This window comes from Grampus griseus (assembly GCF_964374135.1).
Source record: "Grampus griseus genome assembly, chromosome: 2".
In the NCBI taxonomy this organism is placed as follows: domain Eukaryota; kingdom Metazoa; phylum Chordata; class Mammalia; order Artiodactyla; family Delphinidae; genus Grampus; species Grampus griseus.
The window spans coordinates 93,073,320-93,099,537 of NC_139018.1; the positions used below are offsets into that span (position 1 = coordinate 93,073,320).

At 37.5% G+C, this 26,218-nt stretch overlaps 1 protein-coding gene across 1 annotated transcript in view; it reads right to left on the reverse strand.

Annotated features, from left to right (window-relative positions):
* The window catches only part of LOC309818339 (putative phospholipid-transporting ATPase IM), a gene marked incomplete at its 3' end in the record, with an annotated part of 151,216 nt that extends 127,205 nt beyond the window's left edge, over positions 1 to 24,011 (reverse strand). The window contains exons 1-2 of the mRNA XM_082648016.1: positions 23,996 to 24,011; positions 12,202 to 12,270 (exon numbers count right to left, since the gene is read on the reverse strand). Coding sequence (XP_082504142.1) covers positions 12,202 to 12,229 — 28 coding nt within the window. The 5' untranslated portion in view covers positions 12,230 to 12,270; positions 23,996 to 24,011. The remainder of the gene's footprint in view (positions 1 to 12,201; positions 12,271 to 23,995) is intronic.
* Positions 24,012 to 26,218: the final 2,207 nt, after the last annotated feature.

Below are 26,218 nucleotides of genomic sequence, written 5' to 3' on the forward strand. Positions count from 1 at the left end.
CACCATTAGCCCCACCAAAGAGCCTGTATGCTCCAGTGCTGGGTCACCTCAGGCCAAACAACCAACAGGGAGGGAACTCAGCCCCACCTATCAGCAGACAAGCAAATTAAAGTTTTACTGAGTTCTGCCCACCAGAGTAACACCCAGCTCTACCCACAACAAGTCCCTCCCATCAGGAAGTTTGCACAAGTCTTTTCGACAGCCTCATCCATGCGAAGCCAGACAGCAGAAGCAAGAAGAACTACAATCCTAAAGCCCACAGAAGGAAAACCACAATAACAGAAAGATAGACAAAATGAAAAGGCAGAGGACTATGTTCCAGATGAAGCAACAAGATAAAACCCCAGAAAAACAACTAAATGAAGTGGAGACAGGCAACCTTCCAGAAAAAGAATTCAGAATAATGATAGTGAAGATGATCCAGGACATCAGAAAAAGAATGGAGGCAATGATTGAGAAGATGCAAGAAATGTTTAACAAAGACCTAGAAGAATTAAAGAACAACAAAAAAAAGAGATGAACAATACAATGACTGAAATGAAAAATACACTAGAAGGAATCAATAGCAGAATAACTGAGGCAGAAGAATGGATAAGTGACCTGGAAGACAGAATGGTGGAAATCACTGCATGGAACAGAAAAAAGAAAAAAGGATGAAAAGAAATGAAGACAGCCTAAGAGACCTCTGGGACAACATTAAACACACCAATAATCACATTATAGGGGTCCCAGAAGAAGAAGAGAGAGAGAAAGGACCTGAGAAAATCTTTGAAGAGATTATAGTTGAAAACTTCCCTAACATGGGAAAGGAAATAGCCCCCCAAGTCCAGGATGCACAGAGAGTCCCAGGCAGAATAAGTCCAAGGAGAAACACACCAGAACATATATTAATCAAACTGACAAAAAAGTAAAGAAAAATAATTAAAAGCAACAAGGGAAAAACAACAAACAACATACAAGGGAACTCCCATAAGGTTAACAGCTGATTTCTAAGCAGAAAATCTGCAAGCCATAAGGGAGTGGCATGATATATTTAAAGTGATGAAAGGGAAGAACCTACAACCAAGAATACCCTACCCAGCAAGGATTTTATTCAGATTTGATGGAGAAATCAAAAGCTTTACAAACAAGCAAAAGCTAAGAAAATTTAACACCACCATACCAGCGCTACAACAATTGCTAAAGGAACTTCTGTAAGTGGGAAACACAAGAGAAGAAAAGGACCTACAAAAACAAACCCAAAACAATTAAGAAAATGGTAATAGGAACATACCTATCGATAATTACCTTAAATGTGAATGGATTAAATGCTCCAACCGAAAGACACAGACTGGCTGAATGGATACAAAAACAAGACCCATATATATGCTGTCTACAACAGACTCACTTCAGGCCTAGGGACACATACAGCCTGAAAGTGAGGGGATGGAAGAAGGTATTCCATGCAAATGGAGATCATGAGAATGAGAGAGTAGTAATATTCATATCAGACAAAATACACTTTAAAATAAAGACTGTTACAAGAGACAAGGAAGGACACTACATAAGGATGAAGGGAACAATCCAAGAAGAAGATATAACAATTGTAAATATACATGCACCCAACATAGGAGCACCTCAATACATAAGGCAACTGCTAATAGCTATAAAAGAGGCAATCTACAGTAAAACAATAATACTGGGGGATTTTAACACCTCACTTATACCAATGGACAGATCATCCAGACAGAAAATTAATAAGGAAACACAAGCTTTAAATGACACAACAGACCAGGTAGGTTTAATTGATATTTATAGGACATTCCATCAGAAAACAGCAGATTACACTTTCTTTTCAAGTGCACACAGAACATTGTCCAGGATAGATCACATCTTAGGTCACAAATCAAACCTCAGTAAATTTAAGAAAATTCAAATTGTATCAAGCATCTTTTCTGACGACAACACTATGAGATTAGAAATCAATTACAGAAAAAAAACTAAAATAATAGAAACACATGGAGGCTAAACAATACACTACAAAGTAACCAAGAGATCACTGAAGAAATCAAAGTGGAAACCAAAAAATATCTAGAGACAAATGACAATCAAAACATGATTTGCTATGGGATGCAGCAAAAGCACTTCTAAGAGCAAAGTTTATCGCAACACAATCCTACCTCAAGAAACAAAAAAAATCTCAAATAAACAATCTAACCTTACACATAAAGTAATTAGAGAAAGAAGAACAAACAAAACCAAAAGTTAGTAGAAGGAAAGAAATCATAAAGATCAGAGCAGGAATGAATGAAATAGAAACAAAGAAAACAATACCAAAAATCAATAAAACTAAAAGCTGGTTCTTTAGGAAGATAAACAAACTTGAAAAACATTTAGCCAGACTCATCAAGAAAAAGAGGGAGACGACGCAAACCAATACAATTAGAAATGAAAGAGAAGAAGTTACAATGGACACCGCAGAAATAAAAAGCATCATAAGAGACTACTACAAGCAGCTATATACCAATAAAATGAACAACGTGAAGAAATGCACAAATTCTTAGAAAGGTATAACCTTCCAAGACTGAACGAGGAATAAATTGAAAATACGAACAGACTAATCACAAGTAATGAAATTGTAACTGTGATTAAAAATCTTCCAACAAACAAAAGTCCAGGACCAGATGGTTTCACAGGTGAATTCTATCAGACGTTTAGAGAAGAGCTAACACCCATCCTTCTCAAACTCTTCCAAAAAATTGCAGAGGGAGGAACACTCCCAAACTCATTCTACAAGGCCACCATCACCCTGATACCAAAACCAGACAAAAATACTAGAAAAAAGAAAATTATAGACCAATATCACTGATAAATATAGATGCAAAAATCCTCAGCAAAATACTATCAAACAGAATCCAGCAACACATTAAGAGGATCATACACCATGATCAAGTGGGATTTATCCCAGGGATGCAAGGATTCTTCAACATACGCAAATCAATCAATGTGATACAACATAGTAAAATACTGAAGAATAAAAACCATATGATCATCTCAATAAATGGAAAATAAGCTTTTGACAAAATTCAACACCCATTTATAATAAAAACTCTCCAGAAACTGGGCATAGAGGGACCCTACCTCAACATAATAAAGACCTAATAAAGACATAATAATATACAACAAACTCACAGAAAACATTCTCAATGGTGAAAAACTGAAAGAATTTCCTCTAAGATCAGGAACAAGACAAGGATGTCCACTCTCACCACTATTATTCAACATAGTTTTGAAAGTCCTAGCCACAGGAATCAGACAGGAAAAATAAATAAAAGGAATACAAATTGGAAAAGAAGAAATAAAACTGTCACTGTTTGCAGATGACATGATACTATACAGAGAATCCTAAAGATGCTACCAGAAAACTAATAGAGCTAATCAATGAATTTGGTAAAGTTTCAGGATACACAATTAATGCACAGAAATCTCTTGCATTCCTATACACTAACAATGAAAGATCAGAAAGAGCAGTTAAGTAAACAATCCCATTCACCACAGCAACAAAAAGAATAAAATACCTAGGAATAAACCTACAAAAGTAGGTAAAATACCTGTACTCAGAAAACTATAAGACACTAATGAAAGAAATCAAAGATGACACAAACAGGTGGAGAGATGTACCGTGTTCTTGGATTGGAAGAATCAACATTGTGAAAATGACTATACTACCCAAAGCAATCTACCGATTCAATGCAATCCCCATCAAATTACCAATGGCATTTTTCATAGAACTAGAACAAAAAATCTTAAAATTTGTATGGAGTCACAAAAGATCCCAAATAGTCAAAGAAATCTTGAGAAGAAAAAAAACAAAAAATGGAGCTGGAGGAATCAGACTCCCTCGCTTCAGACTATACTACAAAGCTACAGTAATCAAGACAATTGGTACTGGCACAAAAACAGAAATATAGGTTAATGGAAAAGGATAGAAAGCCCAGTGATAAACCCACCTACTGTCAACTAATCTATGACAAAGCAGGAAAGGATATACAGTGGAGAAAAGACAGTGTCTTCAATAATTGGTGCTGGGAAAACTGGACAGCTACATATAAAATAATGAAGTTAGAACACTCCCTAACACCATACACAAAAATAAACTCAAAATGGATTAAACACCTAAATGTAAGGCCAGACACTATAAAACTCTTAGAGGAAAGCATAGGAAGAACACTCTTTGACATAAATCACAGCAAGATCTTTTTTGACCCACCTCCTAGAGAAATGGAAATAAAAACAAAAATAAACAAATGGGACCTAATGAAACTTAAAAGCTTTGCAGAACAAAGGAAACCATAAACAAGATGAAAAGACAACCCTTAGAATGGGAGAAAATATTTGCAAACAAAGCAACTGACAAAGGATTAATCTCCAAAATATATAAATACCTCATGCAGCTCAATATCAAAAAAACAAAAAACCCAATCCAAAAATGGGCAGAAGACCTAAATGTACATTTCTCCAAAGAAGACATACAGATGGCCAAGAGGCATAGAAAAGCTGCTCAACATCACTAATTATTAGAGAAATGCAAATCAAAACTACAATGAGGTATCACCTCACACTGGTTAGAATGGGCATCATCAGAAAATCTACAAACAATACATGCTGGAGAGGGTGTGGAGAAAAGGGAACCCTCTTGCACTGTTGGTAGGAATGTAAATTGATACAGCCACTATGGAGAACAGTATGGAGGTTCCTTAAAAAACTGTAAATAGAATTACCATATGACCCAGCAATCCCACTGCCAGGCATATACCCAGAGAAAACCATAATTCAAAAAGACACATGCACCCCAATGCTCATTGCAGCACTATTTACAATATTCAAGTCATGAAGCAACCTAAATGTCCATCAACAGACGTATGAATAAAGAAGATGTGGCATATATATATACAATGGAATATTACTCAGCCATAAAAGGAAATGAAATTGAGTTATTTGTAGTGAAGTGAATGGACCTAGTGTCTGCCGTACAGAATGAAGTAAGTCAGAAAGAGAAAAACACATACCGTATGCTAATATATATATATGGAATCTAAAAAAAAAAAAAGTTTCTGAAGAACCTACAGGCAGGATAGGAATAAAGACGCAGATGTAGAGAACGGACTTGAGGAAACGCAGAGGGGGAAGGGTAAGCTGGAACGAAGTGAGAGAGCGGCATGGACATATATACACTACCAAATGTAAATAGATAGCTAGTGGGAAGCAGCCGCACAGCACAGGGAGATCAGCTTAGTGCTTTGTGACCACCTAGAGGGGTGGCATAGGGAGGGTGGGAGGGAGATGCAAGAGGGAGGGGATATGGGGATATATGTATATGTATAGCTGATTGACTTTTTTATAAATCAGAAACTAACACACCATTGTAACTCAATTATACTCCAATAAAGATGTTAAAAAGAAAAATGAAGATGTGGTACATATATACAATGGAATATTACTCAATCATAAAAAGGAACGAAACTGGGTCATTTGTAGAGACATGGATGGACCTGCAGACTGTCATACAGAGTAAAGTAGGTCAGAAAGAGAAAAACAAATATTGTATATTAACAGATGTACGTGGAATCTAGAAAAATGGTGCCGACAAACCGGTTTGCAAGGCAGAAATAGAGACACAGATGTAGAGAATAAATGTATGGACACCAAGGGGGAAAAGCAGAGGTGGGTGTGGGGGGCATGAATTGGGAGATTGAGATTGACATATATACACTAATATGTATAAAATAGATAACTAATGAGAACCTGCTGTGTATTACATACTACTCCACTTCACTGTACAGTAGAAAATAGCACAACATTGTAAAACAACTATACCTCAATTTAAAAAGAAAAACTAATTTAAATAATGTGCTAGAGGAAAAATTGAATTATCTTTCTAGTGTCTCTATAGAAAATTATATAACAAAATAATGGTCATGAAAGAGGCAATCAAAAAATATGGGGCCAAAAATACAGGAAGAAAGGTATTATAAAAGTGTATCAGGCAGTGAATTAATGAAGATATTATGTTATTTTTTTGGGTTTTGTGAAATGTATGGTATGTTTCAGATTTTCAAATTTGTGATATATAGGGATTTATTTTCTCATGCTAAATGAACATGTCCTTTCATACCTAATTTTGTATTAGTTTAAAGCCTCAAAAAACTGGATCCAGCCATGATAACCACCCTCCCCCTTGCTCATTCAACTCCAGTCACAGTGGCCTCTATGTTGTTCCTTGGACATGCCAGGCCCACTCCCACCTCGAAGCGTTTGCACTTGCTGCTCCCTCCACCTACAATGCTTATCCTCCAGATAACTACATAGCTCCCCTCTCACTTCTTTCAAATCTTTGCTCAACTATGTCTTTCTCAATTCAGCCTTCCCTGATTATCCTTTTTAAAACTGCAGCATTTCCAATGTACAAGATGACTTACTTATTCATTTATATTGCTGACTATCTTTCCCTCCCCCCACAAGAATGTAAGCTCCATACAGATTGAAGGTTCTTTTATTTTTTTAAATCTGTTTTGTCCACAGTTGTTTTTTTCTGTTTGGAACAGTATCTGGCACATAACAAGTGTTCAGTAAGTATTTGTGAAATGGCTGGCTGGCTGACTGGATGAATGGATAAATGAATAAATGAATGAATGAACTACCAATCAAAGTTTAGATTATCAAGAGACAACCAGCACTGCCACAGTGAGACAAGATCATTCCAGCCAAAATCACTGAAATGTGATGTCTTAATTGGTTTATTCACTGCATGAAGGTAGATTTACAATTCATAGTAGGATTTTAATTCCTAAATTATTAAAAGTATTTTCTTTATAGAAAATACCATGGTTGGGATTATCTCATAAACTTTCAGATTTCATTCCACCATCAAAAGAAAATCCAGATTTCAAAATTAAGCCAAGAAATAAAAAATTTTATTTTCCTTTAAATTAGGAAGTTCTGTTCGAATGAATAGTGAAAGCAACATTAGTTGAGAAGTAGGTCCACCAGAGAACTATAACTGAAGTAGCATTTAATAAAACTACTTAAAATAATAATGACAGCCACCATTCATTAAGTGCTTGCTATATGCCAGATACTGGCTCAAATACTAAATTAAAGGTGAGTTCTAAGGTGTGGGTATGTGGAAGGAATATAAAAGCATTTTTTAATAATAAATGATTATAATTCTTGGGATGAAATTTTTCAATTAAGAAATTTTTTTATAAAATCAAAGTATGACAATTAATATTATACATTTGGGAATCCTAAATAATAAAGAAATGGAGAATTCGAGCTATGTGTTTGGAAATATGTTCTAAGCACAATAAATATGTATGACATAGACTGTTATTCTGAGTTTTATTATTTTGTTATTCACTGTAATGAGGTAGTTCAAGATAGATTTATATTTGTGTATGTGTCATAGCTAAAGTTTAAACTCATTCTAGCAGATATTACTCAGCCATAAAAAAGAACAAAATATAATGCCATCTGCAGCAACATGGATCGATCCAGCAATTGTCATACTGAGTGAAGTAAGTCAGACACAGAAAGACAAATATCATATGATATCCCTTATATGTGGAATCTAAATAAAAAGTGTACAAATGAACTTATTTACAAAACCAAAGTAGAGTCGTGCATGTAGAAAAAAACTTATGGTTATGAGGGGATAAGGGGTGGGGGGGGAGGGATAAACTGGGAGATTGGGATTGACATATACTCACTACTATATATAAATTAGATAACTAATAAGAACCTGCTGTATAACACAGGGAACTCTACTCAATACTCTGTAATAACCTATATGGGAAAAGAATCTAAAAAAAAAGAAAGAGTGGACATATGTATATGTATAACTGATTCACTTTGTTGTACACCTGAAACTAACACAACATTGTAAATCAACTATACTCCAATAAAATTGTTTTTAAGTTAGAAGAAAAAAAGAATATAATAATAATGGTTATATAATAATGAATCCAACCTGGCTTATATTTGTCTTTATACCCACACAATTGTAAAACATTATTTTTAATATTTTTTGGAGGAAGGGGCCCATGAAGGCCCCATGAAAGACATATGTGACCTTGGTCTGATTCTTCCCATCCCATACCCCATGAGCATGCTAAGGGCTTCACTGTGGAGTAATGCAAGTTGCTCCACAACCCTCACATTTTGGAATCAAGAACAGCTTTAGCTAGCTTAAAGAAAGCCTCAAATTATCTGCTTTTTTTGCTTCCCATATTACCAAAGTACCTAAAATCTGAATTAGGTATTTTACACAGGAACAATGCTCTTCCTGATTGTTTTGTATAAAAGCACATATACGCTTTAAAGTAATTGTCTCTGGACCTCCCATTTGAGCTTATACAGAAAGGGTGAATTACAAATAACAAATAGAAAATAGATTGTAAGCATGTTTTAAATATTTGAGTCAATTAGAATTTTTCACGTCTTGCAGAATGTGGGATTTACGTGAATATAGAGATAATAAATAATAAAGCATATATCTAGGAGAAAATTTTTGTTTTCCCACAACACTCATGGTTGGCTTGTTAAATTCTGACATACATCATCAATGTCCCAAGCTTCCTGATAATGTTGTAGAAGTTTATATAAATGTTAAGTGCACCTTTCTTAAATGTTCCAGATATTAAATAACTCATTGAGGTAAAATATCACTTCTGCATGATTTTCCCCCTGACAACCCCAGGCTGATTAGAAGTTCTTTAGTCTGTGCTTCTCTGGAAAATATACTGGTAGCAACATTTAGTAAACTGTTATTAAGTTATCATTGTTACTGTAAACTTATTTGTGTGAGGATACATGTGTTTTATTGAATCATAAAAAGCTACATGAAGTCAAGAAAAGTTGGCACTACCTAGCATATCACAGGCACTCAAAAATATTTGCTGACTAACTGAATAAGTAAATGCATATTTTAGATTGAAAAAGGTCTCCAGTCTATAACCAGATCTATAGGAAGTGATATAACCTAAAGATGCCTCATTCCCAATCACGATGATATAAATGATGGTGACACCAATGTCAGTCCCTCAAGTCATTTGGCCATTCTAACAAGTCCAAGAGGAAGGAACTGACCTCAGCTTTCTCTGCCAGTCAGCACCACAGTGGATACAGACCCAGCTATGTAGCCAAAACATTTAGCCTCATTACACAGCTATTTACAAATGAGCTATTTACAGCTCATTACAAATACCTATGACTGACTGTAAAACGAAATTCTATATGAGGAAGATCAGCAAGTTGCATTCCCCATCAAAACAGTTTCAAGTAACTAATTTATTAATGGTCCATTTAAAAAAACAAGTATTGGGCTTCCCTGGTGGCGCTATGGTTAAGAATCTCCCTGCCAATGCAGGGGACATGGGTTCAAGCCCTGGTCCAGGAAAATCCCACATGCTATGGAGCAACTAAGCCCATGCACCACAGCTACTGAGCCTGCATGCCACAGCTACTGAAGCCCATGTGCCTAGGGCCCATGCTAGCAACAAGAGAAGCCACAATGGAAGCCTGCACACCGCAAAAAGAGTAGCCCCCGCTCACTGCAACTAGAGAAAGCCAGTGCACAGCAATGAAGACCCAATGCAGCCAATAATAAATAAATAAAATTTATAAATATTTATATATAATCTATATAGTATTTGTGTCCAAAATATTCAATTCAAATAGATTTAGGTGCTGGACTGGACTTTTCCAAAATTCAATATAATGAAAAACTATTCTAAATCTAAAAGAAAATAAAGGGATTAAAAGCCAAACACAATGTGTGAACATTGGTTAAATATTGTACCAAAAATAAAAACAAGCTCTGAGACATGAGACATGGAGACAATTGAGAAAACTGAAAAATGGAATGTATGTTACTTATTCATCAATGTTACATTTCTTAGGTGTAGTGATGATGTTGTAGTTAAGTAGGAGAATGTCCTTGTTCTTAGGAGATCTGTACTGAAATATTTGGGGTGGAATAGGGAGGGTGGGAGGGAGATGCAAGAGGAAGGGGATATGGGAATATATGTATACATATAGCTGATTCACTTTGTTATACAGCAGAAACTAACACAACATTGTAAAGCAATTATACTCCAATAAAGATGTTTAAAAAAATATTTGGGGGTAAGAGTCATGATGTCTACAACTTACTTTCAAATATCCTAATGACAACAAAAAGTGTATGTGTATGCATGTGTGTGGGTGTGTGCTGGTGGCAGTGAGGGGAAGGAGAGGAGGCAAATGTGGCAAAATGGTAATAATTGTAGAATTGAGGTGAAAGGTATTCGGGTGTTTTACTTTTTTTGTAAAATCCAATATTTTCAAAATTAAAAGTTAGAGGAAAATGTAAAAAAGAATAATGTTATAGAGAAAGGTTTAAAGACAGAAAAGGTATCTATGATTACAATATTATGTTTTAAGAGCAGGTTCAAAGTAATGCACACCATAGTTCTGTTTGGGAATATATGGATGAATATACATTAATGTATTAATAGAGGTCACTGAATTGGAGCCCTCTAAATTGTGTAGCTTGGCAGTCTGGAGTGTTTATCTCTGGATTGTCCAATTACAGTCACTTCTATTTTCTTATTTTTATTTATAAAAAATTGCTTATTTTATCCATATACATTCACATATATGTACAAATTATTTTAAAAGAGTGAGAATGAACTTATCAAAACCTTGCAACAATATATTCTGTTGGAAACTTGTCCCTGTCAAAACTGGTTAATCTATTGTTTACACTATTAAGATTATACCAGTGACTGGATATAAATAAATCATTTTATTTGAAAAAGAAAAACATGATGACAATAATTCTAGACTCTTAAATTGGCACTGGGAATATGAAAGTATTGCCCCAGAGGGCATAACTAATGACCTATGGGTGCGAACTACATTGAGACAGATTTCAGCTCATTATGAGACTGAACGTTGCAATGAATGTGTCCAACAAGGGAACAGACTGAACCATGAAATAATTGCCTATCAAAATAGCTTAACCACCTGTCAGAGATGATTAGAAGGAGGGATAGGGTATTAGATATACTCTAATCCAGCCTTTGGTCTCTAACAAGTTCATAGTCAAAAATAAAGAAAATAGGGACTTCCCTGATGGTCCAGTGGTAAAGAATTTGCCTTCCAATGCAGGTGATGCGGGTTCGATCCCTGGTCAGGGAACTAAGATCCCACATGCTGTGAGGCAACTAAGCCCACTTGCCACAACTACTGAGCTTGCACGCCTCAACTAGAGAGCCCACATGTTGCCAGCTACAGAGCCCCTGCACCCTGGAGCCTGCATGCCATAACTAGAGAAGAGAAAACCCGCACGCCACAACTAGAGAGAAGCCTGCACACCTCAACGAAGAGCCCACACACTACAACAAAAGATCCCGCATGCCTCAATGAAGATCCCATGTGCCACAACTAAGACCCAATGCAGCCATAAAAAAAATAATTAATTAAAGTTTTAAAAATAATAAAGAAAATAGCAGTAATAAACTGAATACATTTCCATTGAAGGAAAAACTACACAATGTTGCTGACTAACAAGACATAAGACAAGATTAATACTCTCTGGTCAGGATGCTGTATTTTTAAAAATTGGAATACTATTAACACTGTTCAGCTAGACCAATTACTCAACCAAAAACAAAGTGTGTTACTTGCCATCATGAATCCAAATTATTTCTAAACATATGAACTTAGTCTTAAGTGTTGGTGTATTCATACAATGGAATACTGTTTTAAAAGAAAAAATGAAGAGGAACAAACTACTGATATATACAACCATATGGATATATGTCAAAAAAACCTTATGCTGAGTGAAAGAAGCAAGACACAAGAATACATGCTGTATGATTTCATTTATATAGATTTCAAAAACAGGCAAAACCAATCTGTTAGAAATCAGAAGGTGGTTGTGTAGAACACAGGGAGGATGAATAAAAAGGGGCACAAGGGAAATTTCTCAGGTAATAGAAACGTTCTAACTCTTGCTTTTTGGTGGTAATTACACGTTTACATACAGCCTTTAAAGTTCATCAAATGGAACACTTAAGATCTGTGTGGTTTTTGTTTATAAATTACACCTCTGTGAAATTAAAATAAATATTAAAAAATCATATTTGCTTTGTGTCACCTAAAGAACTCAATACTTACCAAGTGATTTCTTTTTACTGCAGAACATTATTGCACCTGATTTTTTTTCACCAGGCCTCAACAGCTGGCCTACATAAGAAAACAAGAAATGTACACAACATTAGTATTTGAGAAATGCTCATTAACCATAAATTGCCATCATTCAGCTTTCTTCCTAGTCAAATCTAGATGACTAGGAAGTCATTAACACAGTAAGGAATAATAGACTCCATTTATGAGACTTAAATCTAACAAGATAATAATAATTCTATAACTCACAGACATAGAAAACAAACTTATGGTTACCAAAGGAGAAAGGGGAAATGGATAAATTAGGAGTTTGGGATTAAAATATACACACTACTATATATAAAATATATAACCAACAAGGACCTGCTGTATAGTACAGGAACTATATTCAATATCTTGTAATAACCTCTAATGGAAAAGAATCTAAAAAAGAATATATATATATATCTGAATCACTTTGCTGTACACCTGAAAGTAACACACCATTTTAAATCAATTATATTTCAATTTAAAAAATTTTTAAGGAAACAAATAATTCTATACAAAAATTATCTATTTGTATTATGGCGGCTATATGGAACAATGTAAGGTAAGCACAAGTGTAATATTCAATTTGGCATTAAAATGGAGCCAAATTTTCTAACATATCCAAAACCCTGTGAATCAGAATATCTCAGAGGTGACACTCCATTACCTGCCTTTTATTCAAGTACCAAAAGTAATTCCTTCCCAAAACAGTCACCCAAGTCCAAGAAGTGCAGAGTCCCATATAGAATTAATTGAACAAGGAACACGCCAAGACACATAGTAATCAAACTGACAAAAACTAAAGACAAAGAGAAAATATCCAAAGCAACAAAGGAAAAGCAACAAATAACGTACAAGGGAATCCCCATGAGACTATGAGCTGATTTTTCAGCAGAAACTCTACAGGCCAGAAGGGAGTGGAATGATACATTTAAAGTGATGAAAGGGAAAAACTGACAACCAAGAATACTCTACCCAGCATGTCTCTCATTCAGAATTGATGGAGAAATCAAAAGCTTTACAGACAAACAAAAGCTAGAAGAATTCAGCACCACCAAATGCTAAAGGAACTCTTTCAATAGAAGAGGCAACAGCTAGAAACAGGAAAATTACAAAATGGTAAAGCTCACCAGTACAGGTGAACATACAGTAAGGGTAGGAAATCATCTATACACAAATATGGTATCAAAACAGTAATTGTGAGAGAAGGAGAGCAAAAATGCAGGATATTTGAGATGCATTTGAAATTAAGAGACCAGCAACTTAAAACAATCATGTATACATATAGACTGCTATATCAGAACCACATGGTAACCACAAATGAAAAATCTAAAATAGATATACACATAAAAAAGAAAAAGAATCCAAACACAACAATATAATCATCAAATCACAAGAGAGGGGAACAAAAGAGAAAAGGAATAAAAGACCTACAAAAACAAATCCAAAATATTTTTTTAAATGGCAATAAGAACATACATATCAATAATTAACTTAACTGTAAATGGATTAAATGCTCAAACCAAAAGAAATAGACTGGCTGAATGAATACAAAAATAAGACCCATATATATGTTGTCTATAAAAGACCCACTTCAGATCTAGAGACACAAACAGACTGAAAGTGAGGGGATGGAAAAAGGTATTCCATGCAAATGGAAATCAAAAGAAAGCTGGAGCAGCAATACTCATATCAGACAAAATAGAGTTTAAAATAAAGACTGTTACAATAGACAAATGACACTACATAATGATCAAGGGCTCAACTGAAGAAGATATAACAATTATAAATATATATGCACTCAACAGAGGAACACCTCAATACATAAGGCAAATGTTAACAGACATAAAGGAGAAATCGACCACAATACAATAATAGAGGGGAACTTTAGCACTCCACTTATATCAATGGACAGATCATCGAGACAGGAAATCAATAAGGAAACTCAGGCCTTAAATGACACATTAGAACACATGGACTTAATTGATATTTATAGAGTGCTCCATCCAAAAGCAGAAGAATACACCTTCTTTTCAAGTGTACATGGAACATTATCCAGAACAGATCACATGCTGGGCCACAAAGGAAGCCTTTAAGAAAACTGAAATCATATCAAGCATCTTTTCCGACCACTACACTATGAGATTAGAAATCAATTACAAGAAAAAAATGCAAAAACACAAACACGTAGAGGCTAAACAATATGCTATGAAACAACTGATGGATCACTGAAGAAATCAAAGAGGAAATAAAAAGAATACCTAGAGACAAATGAAAATGAAAACACAACAATCCAAAACCTATGGGATGTGGCAAAAGCAGTTCTTAGATGGAAGTTTATAGTGATACAAGCTTACTTCAGGAAACAAGAAAAATCTCAAACAAACAACTTTACCTTACACCTAAAGCGACTAGAGAAAGAAGAACACATAAAACCCAAAGTTAGCAGAAGGAAAGAAATCACAAAGATCAGAGCAGAAATAAATGAAATAGAGACAAAGAAAAAAATAGCAAAGACCAATAAACTAAGAGTTGAAAAGATAAACAAAATTGATAACACTTTAGCCAGAGTCATTGAGAAAAAAAGGGAGAGGGCCCAAATCAATAAAATCAGAAATGAAAAGGAGAAATTACAACTGACACCACAGAAATTCAAAGGATCATAAGAGACTACTACAAGCAACTATACACCAATGAAAAGGACAACCTAGAAGAAATGGGCAAATTCTTAGAATGGTACAATCTCCCAAGACTGAACCAGTAAGAAATAGAAAATATGACTAGACCAATTGTATGTATTGAAATTGAATCTGTGATGAAAAACTCCCAACAAACAAAAGTCATGGAATAGATGGCTTCACAGGTGAATTCTATCAAACATTTAGAGAAGAGCTAACACCTAACGTTCTGAAACTATTTCAAAAAACTGCAGAGGAAGGAACACTCCCAAATTCATTCTATGTGGCCACCATCATCCTGATACCAAATCCAGACAAAGCTACCATCAAAAAGAGAAAATTACAGGTCAATATCACTGATGAACATAGACATAAAAATCCTTAACAAATACCAGCAAACCAAACCCAGTAATACATTAAAAGGATCATACACCATGATCAAGAGGGATTTATCCCAAGGATGCAAGGACTTTTTAATATCTGCAAATCAATCAGTGTGAGGTACCACATTAACAAATTGAAGAATAAAAACCATATGATCATCTCAATAAATGCAGAAAAAGCTTTTGACAAAATTCAACACCTATTTCTGATAAAAACCCTCCAGAATGTGGGCACAGAGGGAACCTACCTCAATATAATAAAGACCATATACCACAAACCTACAGCTAACATCATACTCAATGGTGAAAAAATGAAAGCATTTCCTCTAAGATCAAGAAAAAGACAAGGATGTCCACTCTCATCACTTTTATTCAACATAGTTTTGAAAGTCCTAGCCACAGCAATCAGAGAAGAAAAATAAATAAAGGGAATACAAATTGGAAAAGTAGTAAAACTGTCACTGTTTGCAGATGACATGAAACTATACATTGAAAATCCTAAAGATGCTACCAGAAAACTACTAGAGCTCATCAATGAATTCAGTAAAGTTGCAGGAAAAGAAATTCATACACAGAAATCTGGTGCAATCCTATACACTAATAATGAAAGATCAGAAAGAAAAATTAAGAAAATCCCATTTACCATCGCATCAAAAAGTATAAAATACTTAGGAATAAACCTACCTAACAAGGCAAAAGACCTGTACTCCAAAAACTATAAGATGCTGATGAAAGAAATCGAAGGAGACATAAACAGCTAGAAAGATATACCATGTTATTGAATTGGAAGAATCAATACTGTCAAAATGACCGTACTACGCAAGGCAGTTTACAAACTCAATTCAATCCTTATCAAATTATCAAAGGCATTTTTCACAGAACTAGAAGCAAAAATTTTTAAATTTGTATGGAAACATGAAAGACCTCAAATAGTGAAACCAATCTTGAGAAAGAAAAATAGTTGGAGGAATCAGGCTCCCTGCCTTAAGACTATAGTACAAAGCTACAGTAATCAAGACAATATGGTACTGGCTCAAAAACAGAGATATAGATCACTGAAACAGGATAAAAAGCCCAGAAATAAACTGACTCACCTATGGTCAATTAATCTATGACAAAGGAGGCAAGGATACAATGGAGAAGAGACAGTCTTCAATAAGTGGTGCTGGGAAAACTGAACAGCTACATGTAAAAGAATGAAATTAGAGCATTCTCTAACATCATACACAAAACTAAACACAAAATTGATTAAAGATGTAAATGTAAGGGCCAGATCCTATAAAACTCTTAGAGGAAAATATAGGCAGAACACTCTGACATAAATTGCATCAATATCAATATATATATATATATTCTTTTTCAGATTCTTTTCCCTTATAGATTATTACATACTACTGAGTATAGTTCCCTGTACTATACAGTAGGTCCTTGTTGGCTATCTATTTTACACATAGTAGTGTGTATATGTTAATGCCAGCCTCCTAATATAATCCTTCTCCCACCCTCTCTCCTATTTGGCAGCCATAAGTTTGTTTTCTGTGTCTGTGAGTCTCTTTCTCTTTGGAAATAAGATCATTTGTGTCTTTTTTTTCTTTTAGATGCCACATAGAATTGATGTCATATGATATTTGTATTTCACTGTCTGGCTTACTTTACTTAGTAAGATAATAGGGAAGGGAAACATAAGCAAAAAATGGAATTACATCAAACTAAAAAGCTTTTGCACAGTGAAAGAAACTATCAACAAAACAAAAAGCCTACCTACTGCACTGGAGAAGATATTTGTAAATGATATATCTGATAAGGGGTTAATATCCAAAATATACAAAGAACTCATACACCTCAACATCAAAAAAAAAAAAAAAACCCCATTAAAAAGTGGTCAGAAGACCCGACGAGACATTTTTCCAAAGAAGACATACAGATGGCAAACAGACACATGAAAAGATGCTCAACATCACGAATCAGCAGGGTAATGCAAATCAAAACTACAGTGAGGGACTTCCCTTGTGGATCAGTGGTTAAGAATCCGCCTGCTAATGCAGGGCACATGGGTTCGAGCCCTGTTCTGGGAAGATACCACATGCCACGGAACAACTAAGCCCATGTGCTATTAACTACTGAGCTTGCGCTCTAGACCCTGCAAGCCACAACTGCTGAGCCCACGTGCTGTAGCTACTGAAGCCCATGCTCTGCAACAAGAGAAGCCACCACAATGAGGAGCCTGCACACTGCAACGAAGAGTAACCCCCCCTCAGCGCAACTAGAGAAAGCTTGTGCGCAGCAACGAAGACCCAATGTAGCCAAAAATAAATAAATAAAAATAAACATATTTTTTAAAGAAGACATTAAGCACCCTTATGTTCATCACAGCATTATTTACAATACCCAAGATATGGAAGCAACCTAAGTACCCATTGATAGATGAATGGATAACGCAGATGTAATGTATATATGCAATGGAATACTATTCAGCCATAAAAAAGAATGAAATCTTGCCAGTTTCAACAATATGGAAGGACCTAGAGGGTATTATGCTAAGTGAAATAAGACAAATACTGTATGATTTCACTTACTGGGCAACACAAATGAACAAATATAATGAAACAGAAACAGACTCATAGGTACAGAGAACAAACAGGTAGTTGTGGGGGAGGGGGGCAGGGGGAGGGAGGATGAGTGAAATAGGGAGATTAAGAGGTATAAACTTCCAGTGACAAAATGAGTCATGAGGGTGAAATGTACTGTGTGGGGACTATAGTCAATAGTAATATAATATCTCTGCATGGTGATAGATGGTAACTAGACTTATCATGGTAATCATTTTGTAATGTACAGAAATATGCAATCACTGTGCTGTGCACCAGGAACCAACACAGTGTTGTAGGTCAATTATACTTCAAAAAACAAACAACTGGGGCTTCCCTGGTGGCGCAGTGGTTGGGAGTCCGCCTGCCGATGCAGGGGACACGGGTTCATGCCCCGGTCCGGGAGGATCCCGCATGCCGCGGGGCGGCTGGGCCCGTGAACCATGGCCGCTGAGCCTGCGCGTCCGGAGCCTGTGCTCCGCAGCAGGAGAGGCTGCAACAGTGAGAGGCCCGCGAACCACAAAAAAAAAAAAAAACAAAAAACAAAAATAACAACGAACTCTCAGAAAAAGAGATCAGATTTGTGGTTACCAGAGGCAGGGGGTGGGAGGAGGGGGAATTGGATAAAAGTGATTAAAATGTACAAATTTCCAGTTAGAAGATAGTAACTACTAGGGATGTAACGTACAACATGATTCATATAATTAACACTGATGTGTGTTATATATAAAAGTCATTAAGAGAATAAATCCTGAGTTCTCATCACAAGAAAAACAACTTTTCAAAATTTTTTTATCTAATATGAGATGATGGACGTTCACTAAATTTACTATAGTAATCATTCCATGATGTGGGTCAAATCATTATGCTATACACCTTAAACTTATACAGTGCTGTATGTTAATTATTTCTCAATAAAACTGGAAGAAAAAAAGTTATTTAGAAATAAATAAATAGGGGGCAGAAATAATGTCATTATTATCTTTTATTTTTTTCCCTACATGTCTAATTTCCTTCACATGGTAAACTCTATTAAGGATTTAGAGTGAATAAATAAAGGGCAAACAAATAACTTCAACATTTAGAACCCAAAGGACCATGGAAATGAACTGAAGCACCTTCGCAAACACATGACAGGGTAGGCAGAGGTTCTGAATTCATACTCTTTAGGTTAGAAAGAGAAATGACTTGTTTGTTCCTGCTCAAAGACATGGTGTGGCAGGACGCATTAAACACCCATGAAAGAAGAAGCTGGTCAGTCACATGGAGACCAGAAAAGAGGAAGAACAGCACTTATGGCTTAGCAGTTACCAGAAAGGAGGATGCAGAGGAATTTCATCAACACCTACTGTTGCATTACAAATTTCTAGTGTCTAAAAGGCCTGAAACCATCAATATTTCTCCCTGTTGTGCTCCCAGATTCATGAGTTCCCTTCCATCACCTCCAGGAAAAGCAGCAGCCCACTGAGGGAATAGCCACCCCTGGGGTGCCCCTGACAAGTAGGGCCATCAACACTTTGTAAAACCCACTGCTTTTCCAGGAACCAGTCACTAAAACTGATGAATCCAACAAGCTGGGAGTACTACTGCCAGGTGCTGCTAGAAGCAGGGATAGGTCCTCAAATATAATCCATCAATAACTCTTCTGTTCTTCTTCCCATGCCTTCTACCAACTGCCACCAAGGCTGCCTAAAACAATCCCCCCCCCCCGCCCCTCCTCACTGCTCCCCCTACCCCAGTCTTAGGCAGCAGATGCCTCTAGGACATGCCTGCTGACCAGTGACTGCTTTCCCCTGCATTCCTTCTAACAGGTTTCCCCGCTCCAGCCTTGGCCACCCATAGACCAGGGTCCACATTGAAGCCACAGTGATCTTTATAAAAATTAAACGGCATCATATCACACCCCTGCTTAAAACCCTTCAATAACATCCCACTGGCCTTAGAAAAAAGATCAAATTGCATCATGACTCCTTGGCCCCTCTGCAACCTGGTCCCTGCTAGTCTTTCTACCCTGATTTCTCATCACTCTCCTTACAGCCCCCATTCTTCCTTGCACCCCCCACCATGTCTATACTACAGAAATAACTCAGCTTCTTTCTATTTGAGGGCCTTGACACATGCTCTTCCCTCTGCCTGTCATAATCTAACCCCATCGCCAGCCCCTTCACCTAACTTGTACTCATCTTTTCAATATCAACTCATACATCACTTCCTCTAGGAGTTCTCCCCTGGTCCCCCAAATCAGAGGTAAGAGCACCTCCTATGTGCTCCCATAGAATCCAGAACTTCCAATTTCAGAGCCCTTATCATTCTAGAATGTATTTGCCTATTATATTGGCTGTTTTCCCATTAGTCTACAAACTCCAGTGGGGCAGAGACCCGATCTGTGTTGTCCATAGTTGTATCTTCAGTGTCAAATGCACGCCTGGCATGTGGCAGTGCTCAATAAAAATTTGCTAAATGAAAGAATGATTAATGTTCTCAGTGTCTATGAGGAATGAAGCAAGGGCTTCCAGATGCTAAAAGGCATTTCCCTTTTAGCAACTATCCCTTCCTAGACCCCAACCCCAAGTTCAAGAACATCTTAGATCTTCCCAAACTGGGAACCGTCATGGCTTTCTTAGCTGCTCCCTACCTCTGGCTGGTCCCTATCATCCTGTGCATCCCCCACCTCCAGCCTAGGAAGAACCTCAAAAAATGAGAAGTATTTGGTTAGCAATAGGAAGAGTGTTGCAGGCAAACTGAACAGCACAAGAAAGGAGGAGGAATTTGCAAATCTTGGGGTAGAAGGGCAAGAGGAGGCACTCTGGCTCTAAAAGAAGATGCACAGAAAGGATTTTTTGAGGAAAAGCCTTTCTGTGAGAAATAACATGGACAAAAGCGGGTTTTTTTATCCATGAGGGACTATCTTTGTTCCAACAAATAGTCACAACCGATACAAAATGGCAACATGGAGAAGGATGAATGGATTCTGTGACAATGACACCTTGATCTGGTGGCCCCATCTGGCCAGAGGGTTAAGGCTCATCAGCAAGTTCTAAGCCAACTAGTTAGGGCTTGAAAACTCTCTCTGGAGACTAAGTAAACATCTTCTGTTTTCATGGGCTCAGAGTCCCTCGAGCTGGTGAAAAGAATGATTCTTTAAGTAGGATGGCAAAAGGGACTCTCCACCCTGACAGGTAGCAATGAGAATGCAGGCAGAAGAAAGAAACTCAATCTCTCAGGAAGTTATTAGGAGTACCGGCCACTGGCCAACGTTTTCTTTCTTTCTCCTTATTGGTTTGCTAGATTGCTTTGAGGGATTAGCACTAACAGACAGCCAGAACAAAGGATGAACTTAAATATATATTTGTGTAATATAAAGGTAACTAAAGAGAAAATATCCATGTAAACCCTTCTGTCTCTTATTTTAGATCTTCCTATAAGCACTTTTCACTTTAAAAGCCCCTAGACAATTAAACATAAAGCAAAACCATATCCTTCCTAAAATTACCTTTAAACCATCCAATTATTTGCTTTTAATTTCTCTAATACCATCTTCCAAAGTATCTTTGAAAGCTTTTATCTTTAAAATAATGAATAAATTCATTTTTTAACTTTAGCCATTTTTATTTTTGTAGAAAATATTCTCTATTTCATATTTAATCCAGAGTGATAATATAATTACTGTTGTACGAATTAAACAATATTTCTCTAAGGTTTGTGAAAAGTGTTTCTTATTAATGATCTTATTCAAGTGTTTTTACTCTCTAAGACATGTGGTTACAACAAAAACTAAGGATTCAAGTCCATGTTTCCTACAATCCAATCTTTTCCTTTTAAAAGCAGCAACCCAGGTATATTTAATGGAGGATTCATATTAATGTAGCAGATTCTAGTGTAAATTTTAGGAAGTAAAACTCTGTCCTTTTATTGTTGTACACTTATCAATTCACCAAAATACCCCAGCTGACACTCGCTCTACCTCTAAAGGATGTCAGAGTAAAGAAAAAGCCATCTTTTATTGAACTTTCAGATCAGTGAGCGTCTACGGAAATACACTGAAAAAAAATCAGGTGACAAAGAAGGTTTTGTTAAAACGAAATCTAGCTCTAGAAGTAGGAACTTAGGATTTTGAAATTCAACATTTACAAGTAGTGAAGCAAACACTGTTTACATAAAAACATCCCACATTCCTCCTTTTATGAAATCACCCCAAAGCAGAATAAATAGAAAAAGGTAAGTTGCTGAATAGGTTTTATCTTACCCTTGCCTTCATCTTATGCAAGGGATTAAAATGGTGGTTTTCTTGTGTGAAAGTCTTAGTGGGTTTTTACAAGAAAGACAGGTCTGGGGAAAGTAAGAAGAGAGGTAAATGTAACCAAAATAATAGCTAAGTGTTTTACGTATATTAATTCATTTAACTGATCACTTTTTTGGGAAAAGATTGAGAGTGACGCTTGCATGAAGAATTTGGGTTTTTTTACATTTCAAGTTCAGGTTTTGAATCTTGGTCACAGAAAGTAATTCTTCTAATGGAAAAAATGGCAAAGTAAAGAGAAAACTCCAATTTGTTTAGGGAAGATAAGAAGTTGGTTTCAGATACCTTGAGACTGAGGACATAACAAGACATCCAAGTTGGAAATGCTACTTAAGCAGCTGTGAGCAGAAGAGTGCATACTGGTCATATTATGATTCCTCAAAGAGGTCCCTACTTATAGTGAAAATGGGTACACCTGGTTGCAGGTGACTCAGCACTTTAAGCCAAGGATTAAAATGGAGATTCTCTTTAATGATCAGAGGCCATTCAACAATCAAGTTATTATACTTAATTCCCCCTGCTCCAATTCCACCATCACCAAGCAACCTACTGATAATAACTTGCTTTCCCCCAGAAGTCTGCCTACAGGGGAAGAATACACCAGTCATGCATGCTGAAGTGAACATTCTGGTCCTCCTGACAGTTATATATTATACATTTTCAATTCATAAATTGTCATTCATCTCACTCTAGATCATCCGTCTCCTGAGCTAATATTAGTCTTCCCCAGAAAGGTAGCTCTGTTTTTGGTTTGCTGTTGACTTATGGTCCAAAGTCTACAGGACATATGACCCACTCTAGCCATAACAAACTCACCAACCGGCAACCAAGGGAACAGCCTGCTGACCTGCTCAAGGGGCAGCAGGATGTGATGGCTGCAAGCTTGTCCTTTGGAGTCAAACAACCTGATCTTGGATTCCTGCTTTTTCTACTAACATTACAGAATCCGGGGCAAGTAAGCTCTCTGGGCCTCAGAACATACCTGGACAGGTTGTTGGGGACAGTGACACATAATGAAAATGCTCGTTAGACAGTTATCTTGAAGGCAGCCCTCTGAACTTCCCCTGTCAAAATGTCTATGTAAACGTTAGGGTGAATTGAGGACAGTGAGTACAACCCCTGTAAGACATTCTGCGGCAAAATAAAGGAGCTAAGTGTGAATGGGTAATGAGGCTTTAAAGAGAAGATGTGCTTACAGTGGGGCGCCAGGGCCATGGCAATAAACTAAGGGGATAGAACCAGTGGGAAGAGAGATTGAAAACGTGAGGGAGAGTGACAGGAAGACAAAGGAATCAGAGGAGATTGGGAAAGAAAGGGAAGAGGTAGGGGCTAGGACAGTGGGGGAAGACACAGGAGGAGGAGTTGAAGCCAGAGAGTAGCGCAGGCAGATTCTTGGCAGCTCTCCTTCCTTGCCCAGAGTGCTGCTCAGGGAGCGCCCCTCGGCCCGGCTTCAACTCAGGGTCAAGGGAGGAGCTGGGGTGTCCCCGCAGGGGCATCCTCTACATCGTTTGAGCAGTGGGTCCTCACCAGTTCTCAGGACTCAGGGACAAGATGGCCCAAGGGGGAAAGGTCCCACACAGCTTCAAGGAGCCCAACCCCAGTCCTCAGCCCCTGTGAGGACCTCCTGTCCCCCACCCGTCTATTCTCCAGTCTCCGTGCTGTTCTGCTTGCCTCCCTCTCTCCCCAACTCTGCCTTCTCTTCCTCTTCGGAGACACTGTAATAATGTACAGGAGAGACTTTTAGGATAACAGATCCCGATCCTAGCTCAGTTTCTTTCTATCTAGTGCTACTTTGACCAAGTTACTTACCCTTCCTAAGATTCAATCCCCGAATCTGTAAAATAGAGGTAATAATTCCTTCCTCTCAGGGCTGTTTCCAGGATAAATATAGATGTAAATACAGCTCACTCCATAAGAATGTGCTTCCTCCCCCTCCTTCCTTCCTCCCCATCTGTCCTCTCTCCTCCTACTCCCTCCCCTTTTCTCTGCTTTCACTCTCAGTTTCCTTTCCCTGTTTCCCTGTCTTTCCTTCCTATTTCTCACTAAGGCACTTGCCTCTCAACCCAACCCACCAAGAGGACTGACCCACCAAGAGCGGAGGGGAGGGGAGCTGCCTGGAAGGCTTAGATGAACAATGGAGAACCCATCTGCTGAGTAATAGTGGAGTCTGAGGATGGGAAGTGGGATGGCAGGATTAGGGAATCAGCCCCTTCTCTCCTCCTGCTGCCCTCTACCTTCTCTGGTCCTGCCCCTGCCCCTTTCCTCCTTCTGGCCCTAGGCTCCCAGAGGCTGAAAAGCAAAGCCTCAGTGAGTCTTCCCACCTCTGGACATGGTGACCTTGCAGACATATCTGCTGGCAACCCTGCCTACGAGCCCAATAATATTCCCCAGGAGCCCCCTGTTCCAGGTCTCTAAGGGATGGGGGGTGGGAGATGGAACACAGCTCTAAGACTCCAGGGAAGGGACATCTTGACGCAAAAGGGAAATCTCAGCCTTGGGAGGTTAGACCAGTGAGGGATAAGCTAAGGAATAAGCCCAGGCCTCAGTCCTACATGTGTGCAGCTCTGAGTGTGATATGAGGGTAGGAGGTATAGATAATGTTTTATTTATTTTTTAACTAATTTTTATTGGAGTATAGTTGCTTTACAATGTTGTGTTCGATTCTGCTGTACAGCAAAGTGAATCAGGTATAGATAATGTTTTAATCATACTGATGGCTGCCAACAGCTGTAGGGCTTACAGAGTATAGATATCAGGCAAAAATAGAAGTAAAAAAATTTAAGCCAGTCTGTGTACGTGTTTGTCAAAGTGATGGTTAGCACAGCCAAATTTATAAACTGCTTACCAATTATATCTAATTACCATGCGTCAACAATAAATTATTCTATTTCCCATATAATGTATATCAGATTGCTTTTGTTGTAAGTTGTCATGTCGACACTGAAGTCTGTTTATATTCTGTTAGGCACGCAGCTGTTACCACAAAATTCTAAAGTGGTGGGAACACTTCTTCCCTTTCTCCTCTTGTTTATGTCCTGCTTATTTTCCAACTTGATCTCCTAGTTTCCTTCTCTCTTTCCTTTCTCTTCCTTGCCTCACCTGCCCTCACTGCCCCTCTTGTGCATTTTCAATGTCCTTCTCCTCATCCTGCCTTCTCTCCCAAACACACTTCCCCTGGCTTGGTCATCTTCCTTCCCCTTCTCACTTTCCCATTCCTCCCCCAGCCTGGAGTCAGGGGCCAGGTTTGGTCCTGTTATCTCTCTACCTCCAGCAAGTTCGCCTCCCTTCTAAGCCCTGGTTTTCTCATCTGTAAACAGAGACAATCAGGGTAACTCATGGGATCATTTAGCAAACTAAATGAGGTCATGCTTGTAAAAAAAAAAAAAAAAAAAAAAAAAATTAGCACAGTGCCTCCTGCTACAAAGTTAATACTGAAGAAAGGAAAGCTATTATTATTTTTATTTTTCTTAAATGTATTTTTAACTCTACATACATAGAAAACCTATCAAATTTGAGAGCATCCTTACTGATATTCAATCATCAAACACTCATCAGATGCCTATTCTATGTCAAACCTGAGCTGGGTAGAGGGAGGAAAGGATCATTAGGCCCTATCTCTGTCCTTCAAAAGCCAAGAGTCTGGGGTAGATGAGACCAGATACATAGAAAGTTCATTAGTGCAGGACTATGACAGAAGGAGGGACTGAGAACTATGGAGACAGAGGGAAGGAAATCACCAAGCCTGCTTTGCAGAGTCAGCTATGAGCTCACAGATGGTAATTTGAAGTCAAGTCCTTTTGAAAAGAAGAGTTTGCTCAGTAAAACAACGTAAGTACAGGCAAAAAGAACAGCAGGTGGAAAGACCAAGTGTTGTGATAGGAAGCAGTGATAGTCATGGCAACCAGATTACAAGGGGCATGGAGGAGTGTAGTGTGATATGGGGCTGGCAAGGTAGATAAGAGATGGATTCTGAAAGAAATCATCATTATCATCATCACTCCCATTCACTTGGTACTTAGCCTCATGCTAAGC